Here is a 20,961-nt window from a genome sequence, read left to right as displayed (position 1 = left end):
CTCCAGTAATCAAGACTGGTAGAGTACTGTAAACTCTTCAGGTGCAACCCCGAGAGGGTAAAGTGTAAGTAGAAAGAGGATAATTACTTTGGCATCTGTGCAAAAATTCTGGGTTGTGGGTTTTTGTGAGGAAGAATACTGGACCCTCACTTATCCCAAGACTCCTCTCATTGTAACTCTAACCCTTTTCCGGGTGGTGGTCTACCTGCACTACGAGGCTGGAGATGTCTCATTCTACAGTGGGACTGATGGATCCCAAGTCTACACTTTCTCCCAAGTTGCATTCCCTGGGACCTCCAGCTTTTCTTCCATTTTGGGGCCGATGATCCAATATCTGTTCTCCCTTTTACTTAGACCTGATTATCTTGTTCCTATGCCAGTGCTTGGCATATAGCAAGTGCTTAACAAATACCACAATTATTATTATCATTATTAAGGGGAAATTGATTTTGATAACTGCATTTGCTTTTTATGTTCTTTTAACCTCCTACCAAGACATTCCTGTTATGCCTTGTTGGTGCAGGGCTTTGATTTTTCCGCATGATTCCACTTTATGCACACGGCTTCTCAAGCACGTAAGGAGAGGCAACAGTTTATCCCCATATACCAGATGAGGAAACCGAGGCCCGGAGAGGTACAGTGACTCACCCAAGGCCACGCAGCAGGTCAAGGGCAGAGCCTGGACCAGATTCCAAGTGTCCAGATTCCCAACTTCATGCTCTTTCTAGTAGGCTGTGCTGTCTTCCCATCTTCTCGACCATAAGGCAGTATAATTCTAAGTGTTTTTCATGATTTTAGTCATGTCTCAGCTATTGTTTTGAAGGAAATCTGGATCCTGCATTTTCAGTCAGGATTGGTTCCCTATTCTTTGAGCTCAAAGGACAACTTTTCTAAGTGCCCACTTTTTATGGTGAGGGTGGGATTTTAGCAGGAAGGAGAACTGGGTGGAATTATTTATTTGTAGTAATCCATCTCCCCCCTAGGCTGTAAGCTTATTGTGGGCAGGGAACGTGTCTGCTGACTGCTGACTCTCCCAAGGGCTTAGTGCAGTGCTCTGCACATAGTGAGCGCTCAGTAAATACCACTGCTGATGATGAACAGAGCAGAAAGCTCCCATTTTGGGTCTTTTCTACATTTATTGGCAACTCTCAGGTCTTGTGGCCCCACAGATGAATTTCCAATATTGGTTAATGCCTTAACAATAGAACTGTTGAATTGTCATAGACCTTGTGCCCGCTAGCATTTTTAGATCGTATAACCCTTCATGAATCGTGCAGTCAGGCACCTTGAATAGAAGTGATGTAGTTGTTAGTGACTGATTTAGAATTGGGTGCAGGAAAGTTATCCAAGGTGTGTATATGTTGAGAATGAGCATGGAGGAGGTGAAAAAGGGAGCCACCCTGGCTGAAGGAAAAGCAGTTTTGCACAGCCAGAATGTAACCAGAATGTTCCCCTTATCACTGAAGAACGCAGACTCGGGCCCCAACTTCTCTGCACAGGATGGACACGTCGTGACTCGTGCTTTAAACGGGGCATTAGAGCAGTGGAAACTGTGACCAAGGCACAGCAAGCCTTGAGCAGGACACAGAAGAGGCACGTGTCAAGGCTAAGAGGACCCAGGAGCAGAATGTTTATAGAATAATAATAATAATGATAATGATGATGGTAATTGTTAAGCACTTACTATGTGTCAACCACTGTTCTGAGCCCTGGGGTAGATACAAGGTAATCAGGTTGTCCCACGTGAAGCTCACAGTCTTAATCCCGATTTTATAGATGAGGGAACTGAGTCACAGAGAAGTGAAGTGATTTGCCCAATCTGTCTCTCACTCTAGACTGTGAACTCACTGTGGGGCAGGAAACCTGTCTACTGACTGTTATATTGTACTGCTCCAAGCACTTAGTACAGTGCTCTACACACAGTAAGTGCTCAATAAATACCATTGATTGATTGATTAATTGACTGACTCATTTCGGGGCTCCATCAGAGGGGAGGAGGAGAAGACTCCATATCCAATGAAGCTGTTTGAGCTGCAAGATGTCTACTTGGTTGCGTTTATTCTCTCTCCCTACTGATAAACCCAGGTAAGGGTATATGTGGGTTTCTGATTGCATGGGAATGTGGGCCCTGGTTTAGAGCAGGACCAGGCAGTACAACTTTTATTATCATTAGTATTATCATTGTAGTTGTTGTTACTATTTTGGTATTTGTTAAGCACTTACTATGTGCCCAACATTGTACTAAGGAGTAGCAGGCATAGTAATATTACTAGTAGTAATCAATCATTTAATGAGTGGTATCTCCCGCCTACTTAGACTACTTCTCCTCTCTCCCTTCTCCTCTTATCCTTCTCCTCTTCCTTCTCCTAACTCGTTATTGGTGGGGAATCTGTCTGCTAAATCTTTGGTATTATACTCTCCCAAGCAGTTAGTACAGTGCTCTGCACATAGTAAGCACTCAATAAATATCACAGATTGATTGATTCTCCTTCTCCTCTTCCCCCTCCTCTTTTTCTCTCTCCTCCTCCTTCTGGTCCCTCTGATGATGGACACAAACTGGGGAATCCATTCCTCAGGCAAGACCTATGGGTGCTGCAATAGCCAGAAACTTCCACTTAATGTCACCTCTGTTCCAACAGAGGGCTATTTTCATATCTGGCAATTATCTCATCTCCTATAAGAGAGTATCAACTTCCAAACAATCAATCAAGCAAAGCAGGCAGTAGTATTTATTGAAAGCTTACTGGGTTCCAGGGGAAGAGTTTTTTATGTTAGTTTTGACCCTCTCAGCCTCTGATCCAGGGAGCAGGAATGGAGTACAAAGTGTCATTCCCGGTTATGTTTTATTTCCACTGTATTTGTTTGCCTAGCTGGTTCACAACTTTCAGTGAGTTTTTGATTCTTGTTATTGGGGTCCCCCCTCCACTTTTTCTGATAGTATTTAAGAAGACTTTAGACTATAAATTTTTTGTTGGCAGGGAACATGTTTACTAGTCTGTTATATTGTACTCTCACAAGTGCTTAGTACAGTGCTTTGCACACAGTAATAATAATGATGGTATTTGTTAAGCACTTACTATATGCCAAGCACTGTTCTAAGCACTGGGGTAGATACAAGGTAATTAGGTTATCCCACTTGGGGCTCACAAATCTTCATCCCTATTTTACAGATGAGGTAAAAGAGGCACAGAGAAGTTAAGAGATTGCCCAAGGTCACAGAGCAGACAAGTAGGAGATCCGGGATTAGAACCCACGACCACTGACTCCCAAGCCCGTGCTCTTGCCACTAGGCCAGTAAGTGCTCAATGAGTACAAATGACTGATCAAAGAAGTGTTTCTTATGTGCTGAGGTTGAGGTAGATATAATATAATCAGATTGGATACAGTCTCTGTTCCACATGGGGCTCCCAGTCTAGATAGGAGGAAGAACATGTATTCATCCTCATTTTACAGATGTGGAAATTGAGACCCAAAGAGTTTAAGTGACTAATCCAACATCATACAACAGGTAGGTTAAGTGACTAGTCCAAAGTCCCCCTGCAGGAAAAAGTCCGAGCCGGAATTAAAACCCAGGTCTCCTATACCCCGTCCTCTGCTCTTTCTACTAGCCCACTCTGCGTCTCAAGTGGACCAGGAAAATTGCAATCAATTGATCATATTTATTGAGTGCTTACTGTGTACAGAGCAATATACTAAGCACTTAGTACAGTCTAACAGAGTAGGTAGACCTGTTTCCTGCCTACAAGGAACTTAGAGTCTACAGAGATAGGCAGACATTAAAATAAACTGCGGATATGGACATAAGTGCTGTTGGGGCTGAGAGTGGGGAGAATAAAGGGTACAAATCTAAGTACAGTAATCATAAGGGATGGGTGGAGGGAAGAGAAGGAAGTTGTAGCTTTTCTCACTGCTTCCCTTTCACCTAGCATCAGGCAGGTTAGCGAAAGGGCCCCTCGCTGACTCAGAGCCTTGGCATGGGAGAATGACAATTCTCAGCTAGCACAACAAGTTCTGAGTTTGAGTCTGGGTCAGAGTATCCAAAGGACTTTGTTACTTTCCTTTTAAAACTACTCTTCCTTCTGTGTCATAGCAGGATGTGGTGGGGTATCCAGTCCAGAGTCCAATTTCTGCCTTGGACTTCTGTCATTCCTCTGACTGGAGGAGCAGGAGAGAGGAACAGAAGCACTGGTTCTGGAATATTCCCCACTCTCTGCGGACCCTGGCCCCCAAACCCTCTACCCCTCAGGCAATCCACTTCCTTCAGGTCATTTGTATTCAGCTGACTGGAGCGGGGAAGATCGGACCCCCGAGTCATTTTCCTGAGACACAGAAACGTGAGTATCTTGGAGGGAGGATGAGGGGAGGCCCTGGGAGAGGGTCTATGAGGAGATAGGTGGATGGAGGCAGCTATGGAGGATTTTGGGATGGAGGCATTCTGCACACAGTAAATGCTCAATAAATTCTCCTCTGTCCTTGAGAGTGATGGAGGCTCTGGCAGGGGAGGGATGGATTCAGATTCCACCAGGCCGGAACCTTGCAGGTGTGATTCATCTGGAAGGCTGTGTGCTGGTCTGTATCGAACAGCCCGATAGACAGACAGACGGATAGCCCTTGACTGAGCGGAGACCCCTTGTGGAGGGGTGAGAGTATCCTGCTGTTTCTCAGCCCCAGTCAGGATGGCCCTGGGGAAGCAGAATCAGGATAGTGGAGCCGAATACCTGTTGGCACGGCAGCAGTTCCATCTCTTAACCCCTACCTCTGGGGGAACAAATTCTAGGAGTCCATAGTTCCAGGACAATTTGGTGCCTTAGGGAGGGGCAGGGTCTTAGGGAGAGAGGCCTGGGGTAATTGGTCCTCTCATTCTTCCCCTAAGGGCTGCCCAGCGCAGGGCTGGGACCTGCTTCTTCCCCTGCCCACTGGCCTTGCCACAACCTCTAGGGGACATGAGATTCTCTCAGCGCTGAAGGACTCTTTGACCTGGGAATCAGCACGGTCAGAAGGTCACTCTCTGTGGTTCCGGGGTGTGGGAGTTCACCTTGGGGTGGTGACCAGAGACAGCATAGGACATTAGCCCCTGAAGGGCTCTGTAGGGCAGTTACTGTGGATGTCTTCTCCCCCAGGCTCCTTCCTGCTTGGCCCCTAGATCACCATCCCAGCCTGGTGTTCCCACGAGTTTGCTCCAAGCAATGACAGAGATGGTGAGATTCCCAGAATGTTCTGGGTCTGGCTGCCTCATCTCCTTTTTCATCTTCCTCCAGCTGTCCCCCCAGTCTTCAGGTAAGGGTAACTTCTCTCTCTCTTATGGGCTCCACTGGGAATTCTCAAAGGAAGAAAACTGTCCTCAGTGGGAATATTTTTCTCCAGAGAGCAGAGCTGAGGGAAATATCTATCCCCTCTCTCCTCAGGGTGAGAGGAGGGTCCTCATCTTCTAGAAATGGGTGTCTCCCCCCTCCCACCCGGACCTCAGAGCCAGCTGCTTTCTGCCTGCCTCCCTTTGTTACAGCTCAGTTGGCCGTGATTGGACCGGCTGAACCGATTGTGGTTCTGGTTGGGGAATATGCTGACTTACCCTGTCGCCTGGACACCAAGATGAATGCAGAGCACATGGAGGTGAGGTGGTCCAGGTCCGAGTATTTCAATGTCGTGCACCTATACGATGAAGGGGAGGACCAGGATGGAGAGCAGATGGAGGAGTATCAAGGTAGAACGACGCTGGTGAGAGATTCCATCGTCGACGGACGTGTGATTCTGAGAATACACAATGTCCGTATGTCTGATGAGGGACAGTACCGCTGCTTCATTAGAAGCCCAGAACATTTCGCTCAAGCCACTCTGGAACTGAAAGTGGCAGGTGAGTAGTTGCTTCTACTCTATTCCTCACTGTGACATTGCTCACCCATTCTCTGGCAGCGTTGCCAAGTCTGGGCTCTACCCAGAATCCCCTTTGGGTCGGTGGCCAACATGAGTTTTCACAACCTGGGCCCACCCAACTGCCCTTTCTCCCCTTCTGGAGCATGGACAGCCTTGCTTGGGCCAGTGTTTCCTGGGAAACCTTCTCAGTGTTTTTTTTTATGGTATTTGTTAAGCACTTGCTATTTGTCAAGCACTGTTCTAAGTGCTGGGGTAAAAATAAGTATGTTTGCAATCTGAAAAAAGCTTACATTTAAGGAGAGAACATAGGGAGATAGGAAAGGGAAAAGGAAAGAAAAAAAGAAGTGGATCTCTTTCATCTCTGGTCTGTTTCCTCATTACTCTTCTAGAGCGATCCTGCAGATCAGTGCAAATGTACAGGGTAGTAATGTTAATGCGGAGAGCACTAAGCCAGAATTTGCGATCATTCAGACACTGGAAATAATCACCAGTACTCATAGAACACCTATTGAGTCCTGAGCAATTTCCTTGGCCCTTGGAGCATATTTGGAAGACGAAAATGTGCTCCCTGCCTGAAATATGAGAGATGAGGCAGAGAGCCTGAAGGCAGAGAGCCTAATAAGGAGTCTGTGTACTAATCCAGCCAGGAGGTGATGAGAGTTTATAACTAGATGGGGGTTTAAGGACTCAGAGGGAAGGGAAAGTTCTGAGATACCTGAGGAAAAACGGGGAGGCCCCAGCTGGGCTGAATGTGATAAATGATTACGGGCTCTTGTTATATCCCGGCTAGACTACTGTGTCAGCCTTCTCTCTGACCTCCCTTCCTCCTCTCTCGCCCCGCTCCGGTCTACTCTTCACTCCGCTGCCCGGCTCATCTTCCTGCAGAAACGATCTGGGCATGTCACTCCCCTTCTTAAACAACTCCAGTGGTTGCCTATCGACCTCCGCTCCAAACAAAAACTCCTCACTCTAGGCTTCAAGGCTCTCCATCACCTTGCCCCTTCCTACCTCTCCTCCCTTCTCTCTTTCTACCACCCACCCCGCACGCTCCGCTCCTCCGCCGCCCACCTCCTCACCGTCCCTCGGTCTTGCCTATCCCGCCGTCGACCCCCGGGTCACGTCCTCCCGCGGTGCCGGAACGCCCTCCCTCCTCACCTCCGCCAAACTGATTCTCTTTCCCTCTTCAAAACCCTACTTAAAAATCACCTCCTCCAAGAGGCGTTCCCAGACTGAGCTCCTCTTCCCCCTCTACTCCCTCTGCCATCCCCCCTTTACCTCTCCGCAGCTAAAGCCTCATTTTCCCCTTTTCCCTCTGCTCCTCCACCTCTCCCTTCCCATCCCCACAGCACTGTACTCGTCCGCTCAACTGTATATATTTTCGTTACCCTATTTATTTTGTTAATGAATTGTACATCGCCTTGATTCTATTTAGTTGCCATTGTTTTTACGAGATGTTCTTCCCCTCGACGCTGTTTATTGCCATTGTTCTTGTCTGTCCGTCTCCCCCGATTAGACTGTAAGCCCGTCAAACGGCAGGGACTGTCTCTATCTGTTGCCGACTTGTTCATCCCAAGCGCTTAGTACAGTGCTCTGCACATAGTAAGCGCTCAATAAATACTATTGAATGAATAAATGAATGGATGTGTCATTGATAGTGTCATCTGTAATGATGTCATCAGCCTGGGTGCTGGTGTGTGGGAAGGACTGGGACATTAGTGACAGGGATGGAAGAGGCAGGAAGAGGAGGGAGTGGAGGAGGGAGGAAGAGGAAGTTGGTTTTGGTTTGTGGCAGGTGAAGGGGCTGGGAACCCGATCAATCAATCAATCAATCACTCAGGGTTATTGAGCGCTTCCTGTGTGCAGAGCACTGTAGTAAGAACTCTGGAGAGTATGATGTAACAATAAACAGACACATTCCTTGTCCACAACAAGCAATTAAGACACCTCTCAAGGAGGATCAGGAGGAACCATTCAGTCAGTCAACTCCATGCATTTGGGTCTGTGGGGGAGTCCCGGATTGTGTCTTGGAGAGAAAAGAGATCATCTCCCTCCTCTCCCTATTTTCCCCCCACTTCCCTCCAAAGTCCATCCACCCTTCTGAGGGATGGATCCACTCTCTCTGGCCAGTTTAACCATTTTTTTTGTGGCATTTGATAAGTGTTTATTACCTGCCAAACACTGTACTAAGCCCTAGGGTTTATCAACATTTATCATTGAAATTGTTCAGTCTATGTCTCCCCACTCCTCAAGAATCTCCATTGGTTGCCCATCTACCTCCTCATCAAACAGAAACTCCCTTCCATTGGCTTTAAAGCACTCAATCAGCTTGCCCCTTCCTACCTCACATCTCTAATCTCCTCCTACAGCCCAGCCCACACACTCCACTCCTCTATGCCAACTTACTGTGCCCCTGTATCATCTATATTGCTGCCGACCCCTTTCCCATGTCCTCCCCCTAGCCTAGAACTCCCTCCCCTCCAAATATGCCAGACCACCACTCTCTCCACCTTCAAATCACTGTTAAGGTCACATCTCTCTGTGAGGCCTTCCCTGATTAAACCCTCTTTTCTTCAGCTAGCCCTCCCTTCTCCATCATCTATGTAACTTGGATCTGTGATCTCTGGACATTTGATATTCACCTCACCCTCAACCCCACGCCACTGATGTACGTATCTTTAAATTATATATTATAAATTATTCATATTAATATCTGTCTCCCCCTCTAGACTGTAAATTTGTTATGGGCAGGGAACTTGTCTGCCAATTATGTTATATTGTATTCTCCAAGCACTTAGAACAGTGCTTTGGACATAGTAAGTTCTCAGCAAATATTTCCTCTATTTGAACATTTCTTTCTAGAAAGCAGAGCCGAGAAGACCATCTATTGCCACTCATCTCAGGATGCCCCTGGGGCCTTCAGAGGGTGGGCAGGTGGGGCTGTGTCTTTTCCCTGGGGATAAGGGACTCCTCTTCCACTGACATCCCAGCCACAGCCCGTCTCTGATCATCTCCCTTTCTCCTAGATCAGTTTACTGTGATTGGACCTGCTACACCCATAGTGGCCCTGGTAGGGGAAGACATCGAGTTACCCTGTCACCTGGTCCCCAAGAAAAGCACTGAGCACATGGAGGTGAGGTGGTCCCGATCCAAATTCTCCCAGTCCGTGCACGTGTATAGAGATGGCCAGGACCAGGATGGAGAACAGATGGAGGAGTATCGAGAAAGGACGGATTTAGTGGTAGGCTATGGACACGTGACTCTGAAAATATATGACATCAGAGTGTCTGATGTGGGAAGATATCGCTGCTTTTTCCGAGATGGGCGAATGCATGATGAAGCCACTGTGGAGCTGCAGGTGGCAGGTGAGTGTTTCTGCCCTGTGACTGTTTCTCACTGTGACCAATCGGGGTTGTTTCTCTCAGGCAGCAAAGCTGATGGTCTGGGCCCTACTCAGAATCCCCTTCTGCTCCTGGACATGCATAGCATCCACTCATCTAGCCAGGGTCCCACCCTGGACTACAGGAAGCCTTGCTTGAGGCAGTGTTTCCTGGGAAATTGTCTCTGGGGGTCCCTTTCATTCCTGGTCTGTTAAGACTTACTATAATAATGATGGTATTTGATAAGTGCTTACTATGTGCCAAGCACGGTTCTAAGCTCAAAGATAGATACGAGTTGATCAGGTTGGACAGAGTCCCTGTCCCAGATGGGGTTCAGAGTCTTAATCCCCATTTTACAGATGAGGTGACTGAGGCCCAGAGAAGTTAAATGACTTGCCCAAGGTCACACAGCAGATGTGGCAGAGCTGGGATTAGATCCCAGGTCCTTCTGACTCCCACGCCTGTACTTAAGCCACTAAGTCATGCTGCTTCTCTACTATATGCCAAGTACTGTACTAAACCCTGGGGAAGATACAAATTAATCAGGTTGGACACAGTCCATGTCCCACATGGGACTCATAGTTTGAATTCCTATTTTACAGATGAGATAACTGAGGCACAGAGAAGTTAAGTGACTTACCTGAGGTCACACAGCAGGTCTGTTTCCCCATTATTTTTCTAACGTGATCCTGAGTGTCAATGCTCAAATGCAGGGAAGTGCTGTTAACGTGGACAGTATTAAGTCAGAACTTGGGAAGTTTTAAATCCTTGCAATAATCACCAGGTTTGTGGAACATTTATTGAGTCCGAAGCAATTTCTCTGGCCCTTGGGCCATATTCGGAAGGAATATGGGCTCCCTGTCTGACATGCGATAGAGAGGAGAGGCTGGAGGCAGAGAGGCCAGGAAAGGGACCGTGTTCTAATCCAGCCGAGAGATGATGAGGGTTTATATCAGGATGGGGGTTAAGGGGTCCAGAGGGAAGGGAAAGTTCAGTGAAAGATCCTGGGGCAAGAAGAGGGAGGCTCCAATTGGACTTTGTCTGTGAGATGAGTGGGTGATGTCATTGATGATGATGCCATCCATGATGACATCACTGGTGGCACCCAAGTTGGGTGCTAGTGAACGGGGAGGACTGGGTCGTTAGTGACTAATGGGAAAGGCAGGAAGAGGAGGGCGGATGAGGAGGCCTGTTTCAATTTCATCAATGGTACTGATTGAGTGCTTGTGCGCACAGTACTAAGCATCTGGGAGAATTCAATACAACAGAGGTTATAGACACAGTCGCTCTCCACAACAAGCTTTCAGTCATGAAGATTTGAAGAAGGTCAGGGCAGCAGGAACAGCCAAAAGACAACATCCCATAGGCCGGAAGGATGGTCTCGTGACCCTTGTCCCCTGTGGTTTCTCTGCTGCTCCTCCTCCTCTAAAGCAGGAACATCCCATCATGCCAGACGGCGCTGCCTACAAATCTCCCCATTCTTCTCCATCCCCCTGCCTTTGGGCTCAGTCCTATTCAGGCTGGGGAGATCCGGCTCCTCTCTGGATCCCACAGCCACGGGGATCCTCTCAGGGAGTGGTCTGGAGGATTGAGACAGATCTCTATCCAACAGACAATTACACCCCCCGCTCCCCCCCCCCCCCGCTTCAAAGCCTCAATGAAGGCCCATCTCCTCCAAGAGGCCTTCCCTTACTAAACCCTTCTTTCCTCTTCCCCCACTCCCTTCTGCATCACCCTGACTTGCTCCCTTTATTCATCCCCTCTCCCAGCCCCCCGGCACTTATGTCCATATCTGTCATTTACTTATTTATTCATATTAATGTCTCTCTCCCACTCTAGATATAAGCTCATTGTGGGCAGGGAATGTGTCTACTTTTATATCGTACTCTCCCGGCTCTGAGTACAGTGCTTTGCACATAGTAGGCCCTCAATAAATATGATTAAATGAATGAATAAATGAATGAATGAAAAGAGGCCTTCCCTGACCACATTCTCCTTTCCTCTTTTCCCACTCCCTTCTGCACTGCCCTAATTTGCTCCCTTTATTCATCCCCCTCCCATCCCCACAGCACTTATATCCATATCTGTAATTGTATTTATTTATATGAATGTTTGTCTCCCTGTCTAGATTGTAAATTCATTTTGGGCAGGGAATGTGTCTGTTATATTGTTTTATTGTCCTCTCGCAAGCACTCAGTATAGTACTCTGCACACAGTAAGCATTCAATAAATGACTGTCTGATCTTGCCCTCCCCAGTTGAGGGCATCCAGCCTCGGCTCCACATTAAGGGGCACACGGACCAAGAGCTCGTCCTGGAGTGTGGGTCGTCCGGATGGTACCCGGAGCCTGAGTTGGAGTGGAGAGACGACAGGGGGAGGGTCATCCCATCGCGGTCTCTGCACCGACTCCGAGCTGGAGATGGCCTGTATGTTGTGGCCGCGTCTGTGGCAGTCCCAATCCACTTCGTGCGCCAGATGTCCTGCTCCGTCCGGAACCCCCTCCTCTGGGGGCGAAAGGTGACAGCGATTTCCACCACAGGTCAGTGTCGCTCCCCACTCGCAGAGCCGCAAGTGGAGATTTCTCGACAATGGGAGGTTTCTGCCAGTGTAGACACAGCCCTGGAGAGGTGGAGGGGAAGTGGCGTTTTCCTCGTTCATGAGAATTCAGGATCAGAAGAACCCATCAAAGCCCAGAGCATCTGGAATTGTAGATTCAGGGAGCAGGAAACTGAGGCTAGAAGCCAAGGCCTGCCCTTCTGGCCGCTCCCCCAACTTGGTGCAGGGGGACTGTGGGGGTCCCACATTTTGAGTGGGAGAGAGAAGGGAGCGTCACCATACTTTGTCTTATCATCCCTTCTGTCCCCATCCCTCCTTCCACAGGATGGAGGCACCTCGAACCTACTCTCTCCGGTTTAACCATTTATTATTATTATTATTATTATTATTGTTAACTGCTCTCTATGTCTCAAGCACCTTTGTAAGTGATGGGGTAGATAAGAGTCAATTAGTCTGGACACATTCTCTTTTCCATTTGGGGCTCACCATCTAAGTAGGAGGGAGAACAGGCTTTTTATTTACTTATTTATTTTTTATGGTAATTGTAAAGTGCTTACTATGTGCCAGGCACTATACTAAATGGCTCAGTGGAAAGAGCCTGGGCTTGGGAGTCAGAGGTCATGGGTTCGACTCCCGGCTCTGCCACTTGTCAGCTGTGTGACTGTGGGCAAGTCACTTAACTTCTCTGTGCCTCAGTTACCTCATCTGTAAAATGGGAATTAACTGTGAGCCTCACGTGGGACAACCTGATTACCCTGTATCTACCCCAGCGCTTAGAACAGTGCTCTGCACATAGTAAGCGCTTAACAAATACCAACATTATTATTACAAGCTGAGTCCCTGTCCCTCATGGCGTTCAAAGTCTTACTACCTATTTTACAGATGAGAAAACTGATACACCCAGAAGTTAAGTGCCTTGTCCAAGGTCACACAGTAAACATTTAGCAGAGCTGGCATTAGAACCCAGGTCCTCTGACTCCCAGGCCCGGACTCTATCCATTAGGCTATGCTCCTTGTCATTTCTTCCATGCCCAGATACTTAGTTCCTTCTAGAGAGGGAAGGGTCACGTGGGCTGGGTGAGGGGATCTCAGGAATCCACCTACCAGCCCCTCCCCTGAGAGCTCAAACAGCACAGGGAAAGGGGAAAGGGGTGGGGTGGGCCTCAGTTATCGCTAGGTTATGACACATGAGGATGTTTATTTCAAATCCATTCTTCCTGAGGAAAGAAGACGATTGGTTGGTGTCACCTACAAAAGTGATCCTGGCTGTGCTGCTGGTTCTGACCTCTCTCTTTTATCTCATCGGGAAGCTGAACGGTAAATAAGCAAAAGGACAGTTGTGGGGAATTCCAGTATTTCAGGGTCTCTAGTCCACTGTGGACCGTAAGCTTATTGTGGCAGGGAATTTGTCTACCAACTCTTTTATATTGTTATATTGTGCTTTCCCAAGCACTTAGTTCAGTGTATGGGTTGATTGTAAACTTCTTGAAGGGCAGGAATTTAAGTCTGCTAAAGTCTCCGAAGCGCTTAGCTCAGTCCTGAGCAGTGGTACTGTTGATCAATCAGATATATTTATTGCACATTCACTGTGTGCAGAGCACTGTACTAAGCATTTGGGAGAGTACAGTATAATCAATTGAATTTATTGAGTGCTTACTGTCTTCAGAGCACTGTAGTTTGTAGATACATTCCCCGCCCAAGGCGAGCTTACAGTCTAGAGCGGGAGACAGTAATATAAATCAATAAAGTTATCGTTTCAGTGAATGAAAATAATTATTTAAATAAAATTCATATTGACTTAATCAATTACCTAGAAATAGAAATTTAATCAAATTATTAAAATGAATAATTATTATAAGTAAACAAATTATGGATATGTACATATGCATTAATAGTAATGGTAGTATTTATTGAGCATCTACTTGGTGCAGTGTTCCAGGCAGGCAAGTGGTCGAATCAGGATTAGTAATAATAATGATGGTATTTGTTGAGCGCTTACTGTGTGCCAAGCCCTGTTCTAAGCTCTAGAAGAACCCGGACTCCTGCCACTAGGCCACACTTCTCCTCAGGTCCTCCCTTTCATTTCCAGGCTGCTGGCTCAGATCGAGTCAGACAAGACCATCCGGGGTTTGGCAGAGAAAGATTTTGGATTTCCTTGGGATTTTGATCTTGAGATAAGGGAGAAAATGGTCTCAATTTGTCCACCTTGTGTGTGTATCAGGAATGGTCAGGACCAGGACTGAGAACAGATGTAGGGTTGTTACAGTGGAGGGGAGTTGGGGGTGCTGGAGGGGCTGGGGGAGAGATCCCGAGGGGCAGAGACCCAGGACACGTGCCCACGCGCCCTGGGAAAAGTCCTGTTGCTGTGGAGACAGAATCCTGGGCTGGATGGGAGATTTGTTAAGCGCTTACTATTTGCCAGGCACTGTAATAAATACTCGGGTAGAAACAAGCTAATTAGGCTGCACCCAGGCCACCTCCTACATGAGACTTAGAGGCTTAATTCCCATTTTACAGATGAGGGAAATGAGACGCAGAGAAGTGAAGAACCAGCATGGTCTAGGGGACAGTGCATGAACCTGGGAGTCAGAAGGACCTGGGTTCTAGTTCCGGCTCCGCCACTTGTCTGTGTGACCTTGGGCAAGTCACTTCTCTGGGTATCAGTTACCTCATCTGTAAAGTGAAGATTAAGACTGAGCCCCATGTACGACATGGACTGTGTCCAACATGATTAGCTCGTATCTGCTCCAGCAGTTAGAACAGTTCCTGGCAAAGTAAGTGCTTAACAAATAACATAAAAAAGTGACTTGCCCAAGGTTACACAGCAGACAAGTAATAGAGTGGGATTAGAACCCAGATCCTCTGACTCCCAAGCCCAAGCTCTCTCCACTAAATCATGCTGCTTCTCTTCTCTTTCAGCTGCATTCTTCTGCTTCTTTTGCGGATTCCTGCCTATCCTGGGCCTGATGGCTGGTGTGATCGTCTACTTCATCTAGAAACTTCCTGAGGAAAAATCATTTTGTGGGAAAAAATATGTAAGGTAAAGGACCTGGGAAGGAGCCACAGTCCTTTAGAGAGAGGCGGGAAGGCAATAATAATGATAATAATTATGGTATTTCTTAAGACTGTAAGCTCAGTGTGGAAAAGAAATGTGTCTGTTTATTGTTGTACTCTCCCAAACACTTAATGCAATGCTTTGCACACAGTAAGTTCTCAATAAAAATGATAGAATGAATGAAGGAATGAATAAGTGCTTACTATGTGCCAGGCAGTGTCCCGAGCGCTGGGGTGAATACAAGCAAATTGGGTTGGACACAGTCCTTGTCCCAAAGTTTCCATCTCCATTTTACAGATGAGGTAATTGAGGCACAAAGAAGTGAAATGACTTGCCCAAGCTTACACAGCAGACAGGTGGTGGAGCCTGTATTAGAACCCATGACCTTCTAATTTCCAGGCCCGTGCTCTATCCATTAAGCCATTCTATCAATAATTCTCAGACACCTGAAGGGATCGGGCCCCCTTCCCTGCCCCCTCTCCCATGTCAGTGGCAGGAGGACACGTGGGTTGGGGGATGGGGATGGGCTCGGCCTCTCTGAGTGGCTTGACAGCAAAGCTGTCCTTTTTATGTGATGGTCAGCAGGGCTGTTGAATTTCCCCTTATTTTCTCATTCTTGTTCATCATCTAGAGAAGCAGGATGGCTTAATAATAGTAATAATGATGGTATTTGTTTGGAGAAGCAGTGTGGCTCAGTGGAAAGAGCACGGGCTTTGGAGTCAGAGGTCATGGGTTCGAATCCCAGCTCTGCCACTTGTCAGCTGTGTCACTGTGGGCAAGTCACTTAACTTCTCTGTGCCTCAGTTACCTCACCTGTAAAATGGAGATTAAGACTGTGAGCCCCACGTGGGACAACCTGATTCCCCTGTCCCTACCCCAGTGCTTAGAACAGTGCTCTGCACATAGTAAGCGCTTAACAAATACCAACATTATTATTACAAGTGGCAGAGCTGGGATAAGAACCCACGACCTCTGACTCCCAAGCCTGTGCTCTTTTCACTGAGCCACGCTGCTTCTTGGGACTTCTTGGCTTAGTGGAAAAAACATGGGTCTGGGAGTCAGAAAGACCTGGGTTCTAATCCCAACTCCCCCATGTGTTCTTGTGTGACCTTGGGCAAGTCACTTCACTTCTCTGGGCCTCAGTGACCTCATCTGTAAAGTGGGGATTAAGAGTGTGAGCTCCTTGTGGGACAGGGACTGTGTCCAACCTGATTAACTTGTATCTACCCCAGTGCTTAGAACAGTGCTTGGCATATAGTAAGTGCTTAGCAAATTTTATTATTATTATTGTCTTTTCCAAGTGATTTCCCCTCTCCAGAGAGCTGATTGCCACTGAAGAACTAGCCGGTGGGTTGCTAGGATACTGGGGACACCTCCAGCATGAACAGTACACTCATCATCCCTGATGGTCGCTATCATCATCACCATCTCCATCTCATCAATCAGTCAATCAATCAATTGTATTGAGAGCACTTACTGTGTGCAGAGCACTGTACTAAGCACTTGGGAGAGTACAATAGAACAGACATGTTCTTTGCTCACAAAGAACTCACAGACTAGAAATAGAGGCAGGCATTAATATATTAATAAGGGATATATACATAAACACTTAGTAATAATAATAATAATAATGTTGGTATTTGTTAAGCGCTTACTATGTGCAAAGCACTGTTCTAAGCACTGGGGTAGACATAGGGAAATCAGGTTGTCCCACGTGGGGCTCATAGTCTTAATCCCCATTTTACAGATGAGGTAACTGAGGCACAGAGAAGTTAAGTGACTTGCCCACAGTGACACAGCTGACACGTGGCAGAGCTGGGATTCGAACCCATGACCTCTGACTCCAAAGCCCGTGCTCTTTCCACTGAGCCACGCTGTACAATGCTCTGCACATAGTAAACATTCAGTAAATACCATTAACTGTTTAATTGATAAGTGCTGAGGGCCTGAGGGTGGGGTGATTAAGGATATCAAATCTTAGAGTATTTATTCTAATAAAGAATGTCATTTTCACCTTTGTTGTTTTTATTTGGGGTTTGGAGGTACGTGTGGGATTTTGGGCGATACGGAACTCTGTTTTCTCTTTTCCGACCTTCAACATTGCTTTCCTTTCTCCTTTTTCCCCACTTTCTCCGTCAATTCCATATTCTGGTCTCCTGGAACCCTGACACTTAACTTGATTAGCTTATATCTGCCCAGCATTTAGTACAGTGCCTGGCATAGATAAGCGCTTAACAAATACTTAAAAAAAAAAAGTGCTCTCTGCCCTACATTCTGGGTGAGACGTCAGCCACTAAAGTGAAGTCCAGAAAGGAGGAAGCAAGTGAGTTTAAAGATGTGTATATAAATACTGGGTGGATGGGTGAAGGTTGTGGTGGCCATAGATACAACCTATACACTGAAATTTCCAAATCAATCTCCAGTGACGCAACACGGAAGGACTGAGCTGCAGGAATCCTCTTCCTGGAGCCTCACTCTGACCTCATCTCTCCTCTCCTCTAAACCCTTCACTGGTGATTTTTTTCTTCTTTACGGTACTTGTTTAATCACCGACTATGTGCCGGTCACCATACTAAGCGCAAGGGTAGAAAACTCCCAGAACGATTGCAGATGGAGTAGGGACGTTCCGGGAGAGTCGTGTCCATGGCATCGCTGTGGGTCGGAGACAACTCGACAACATAAGACAAGATGCAAGCTAATCAGGTTGGACACAGTCCATGTCCCACATGGGGCTCACAGTCTTAATCCCCATATTAGAGATGAGGTAACTGAGGCACAGAGAAGTGAAGTGACTTGCCCAAGGTCACACAGTATCATCATCAATGGCATTTATTGAGCACTTGCTACGTGCAGGGCACTGTACTAAGTGCTTAGGAGAGTACAGTGCAACAGAGATAGCAGACATGTTCCCTGCCCACGAGTTTACAGTCTCAATCAATTGTTAACTCAATCAATTATTACTTATTGAGTGCTTACTGTGTGCAGGGCATTGTACTAAATGCTTGGGAGAGTGCACTATAACAGAGTTCAATTTAATTCAATCGTTTTTATTTTGTGCTTACTGTCTACAAAGCACTGTCCTAGCATTTGGGAGAGTACAATATAATAATAAACAGATACATCCCATGCCTTCAACGAGCTTACAGTCTAGGGTGGGAGACAGATATTAATAAAAATTATGATATTTGTTAAGCACTTACTATGTGCCAAGCACTGTAAATTATGGCTATGGACATCACTGTTGTGGGGCTGAGGGAGTGATAAATAAAGGGTGGAAATCCAAGGGTCCCTCCTCTAATCAAATCTCACATTAGGGTTTGAGGTGCCCCTCTAGTTTACCCCATTTTAAATAGCTGCTCTGTCGATCATTTTGGCCTACTTGGGAATGAAGTATGGATAACAATAATAATTATGATAGTAGTGTTTGTTAGGTATTTATTATGTGTCAATACCTAGGGTAATAATAATAATGATGGTATTTGTTAAGCATTTACCATGTGTCAAGCACTGTTCTAAGTGCTGGGGTAGATTCTAAGTGCTGGGGTAGATACAAACTAATCAGGTTGGACGAAGTCTCTGTCCCAAATGGGGCTCACAGTCTTAATTCCCATTTTACAGATGAAGTAACTGAGGCCCAGAGAGGTGAAGTAGCTTATCCAACGTCACACAGCATACAAGTGCCAGAGCCGGGATTAGAACCCAGGTCCTTCTGAGTCCCAGGCCCTGGCTCATTTCACTAGGCCATGCTGCGACACAAGATAATCAGGAAGGACACGGGGCTCACAGGCTAAGTAGGAGTGAGAACAGTGCGGTCTAGCGGAAAGAACTCGGACCTGGAAGTCAGAGAGCCTGGGTCCTAATATCAGCTCTGCCACTAATGCTATGTGAACTTGGGTAAATCACTTTTCTGTTTCTCAGTTTTCCTCTTCTGTAAAATGAGCATGAAATACCTGTCCTTCCTCCTTTTTAGACTGAGAGCATGTATGGGAACGTGGGAGAGGGGGTCATGGGGTTGGGCTTGACCTCTCTGGGTTCTGTTACAGCAAATCTGTTTTTCACAGAGGGTCAGTGGGGCTGATGAGTTTTCACTTGGAGGCTGACTCTGTGCTACCTTTTAGAAGAAACTCTCACCGAGACTGGCCCCTGAAGAACCAATGGAGTTTCCCTTTCCAAACTCCTCAAATGAGTTGTTTATACCCGCTCAACTTCCTCTTACCCAGTTTTTTTTAAATGGTATTTGTAAAGCACTTAGTCATTCAATAAGTCATTTGAATTTATTGAGCACTTATTGTACGCACAGGACCATACTAAGTGCTTGGGAGAGTACAAAAGAATAAACACACAATTCCCTGCCCATAAGCTCATTATGGGAAGTTGAGCGGATGTAATCAACTCATTTGAGGAGTTTGGAAAGGGAAATTCCATCCGCTAATCAGTCTAGAGAGAGCTTACAGTCTATCTTACTATGTGCCAGGCACTCTACTAAGCACTGGGTTAGGTACAAGCTGATCAGGTTGAACACAGCCCATGTCCCAAATGGGGCTCACAGTTTTAATCCCCATTTTACAGATGAGTTAATTGAGGTGCAGAGAAGTGAAGCGACTCACCCAAAGTCACAAAACAGACAAGCGGCAGAGCTGGGATGAGAACTCAGGTTCTCTGGCTCCTAGGCCTGTGCTCTATCCATTAGACCACACTGCTTTTCCATTTTCTCCTCGACCCCCTCCAAGCTGGCTTCCTCCTCCTTCACTCCACAGAAACTGCCCTCTCGGAAGTCACTAAAGACATTCTTCTTTTTGTTTGTTTGTTTTAATGGAATTTATTAAGTGTTTACTATGTGTCAGGAACTGGACTAAGCGCTGAGATAGATACAAGCTAATCAGGTTGGACACAGTCCATATAGAACTGACAGCCTTAATTCCCCATTTTACAGATCTGGTAACTGAGGCACAGAAAAGTGAAGTGTTTTGCTAAAATTCACAGAGCAGACAAGTGGCAGAGCCGGGATTAGAGTCCAGATCTTTCTGACTCCCAAGCCCGGGCTCTAACCACTAGGCCACACTGCTTCTTGTCAAATCCATTGGCCTCCATCCAATCCTCTTAGACCTCCCACCTGCTCTTGACACTTTGGACCACCCACTTCTCCTGGAAACATTCTCTTACCTTAGCTTCACTGACAGTGTCCCCTTCTGCACACAATAAGAAGCTCAATAAATACCACTGATTGATTGACTTCCCTGAATTGAAAGGCTTATATTTTCTGTATCAAGGTGCATAGTTTTAGCAGAAAGCACAAGGGACTTGAGTCAGGAGATCTTGGTTTGAGTCTGAGCTCTGTCATTGGCCTGTTTTATGACCTTGGGTGAGCCACTTAACTTCTTGGCTTAGTGGATAGAGCCCGGGCCTAGGAGTCCAAAGGTCATGGATTTTAATCCTGGCTCTGCCACTTGTCTGCTGTGTGACCTTGGGTAAATCACTTAACTTCTATGTCTCAGTTTCCTTATCTAAAAAAGGGGATTAAGCCCTAAAGGGAAAGGGACTTTACCCAATCTAAAATTAGCCCAGCGCTTAGAAAAGTGCCTGGCAAATAGTAAGTGCTTAACAAATACTACTATCATTATTATTATTATTATTACTTTCATCACCTATAAAATGGGGATAAGATAGAACGCAGTGTGGGACAGGGACTATATCTCATCTCATTACCTTGTTTCTATTCCAACGATGAGCACATAGTAAATGCTCGATAAATGCAAAGAAAGCTTTAAAGAAACAGAGGAAGAGGGAAAAACAGAGCAGAATAAAATAACTTTTGGGGATTTTTTTTTTTTAATGAAAGGAAACCAGGCAAATCTGAGCAGTTGTTCCCTTTCCCATTTCCTTCCTTCCCCTTATAATAATAATAATAATGTTGGTATTTGTTGAGCGCTTACTATGTGCCGAGCACTGTTCTAAGCGCTGGGGTAGACATAGGGGAATCAGGTTGTCCCACGTGGGGCTCACAGTCTTAATCCCCATTTTACAGATGAGGGAACTGAGGCACAGAGAAGTTAAGTGACTTGCCCACAGTCACACAGCCGACAAGTGGCAGAGCTGGGATTT

The 20,961-nt window shown here is 46.4% G+C and overlaps 1 protein-coding gene across 1 annotated transcript; it reads left to right on the top strand.

Annotated features, from left to right (window-relative positions):
* Nucleotides 1–1,373: 1,373 nt before the first annotated feature.
* On the top strand, nt 1,374–12,847 carry LOC114808175 (butyrophilin subfamily 3 member A2-like). Its single transcript, XM_039910859.1, has 7 exons — nt 1,374–1,436; nt 5,144–5,198; nt 5,504–5,851; nt 8,731–8,802; nt 8,895–9,233; nt 11,506–11,787; nt 12,840–12,847. The coding sequence occupies exons 1-7, from the start codon at nt 1,374–1,376 to the stop codon at nt 12,845–12,847; spliced, it is 1,167 nt and encodes a 388-aa protein (XP_039766793.1).
* The last annotated feature ends 8,114 nt before the right edge of the window (nt 12,848–20,961 follow it).

The sequence above is a fragment of the Ornithorhynchus anatinus genome, chromosome X5 (assembly GCF_004115215.2).
Source record: "Ornithorhynchus anatinus isolate Pmale09 chromosome X5, mOrnAna1.pri.v4, whole genome shotgun sequence".
In the NCBI taxonomy this organism is placed as follows: domain Eukaryota; kingdom Metazoa; phylum Chordata; class Mammalia; order Monotremata; family Ornithorhynchidae; genus Ornithorhynchus; species Ornithorhynchus anatinus.
This window is presented reverse-complemented; position numbering and strand designations above follow the sequence as displayed.

Coding starts and splice junctions, on each gene's coding strand:
- LOC114808175 (XM_039910859.1), top strand. CDS start 1,374: ATGGAGGAGGTGAAAAAGGGAGCCACCCTGGCTGAAGGAAAAGCAGTT. Junction 5,199..5,503: donor TCCAAGCAATGACAGAGATG/GTGAGATTCCCA, acceptor CCTTTGTTACAG/CTCAGTTGGCCGTGATTGGA. Junction 9,234..11,505: donor TGTGGAGCTGCAGGTGGCAG/GTGAGTGTTTCT, acceptor TGCCCTCCCCAG/TTGAGGGCATCCAGCCTCGG.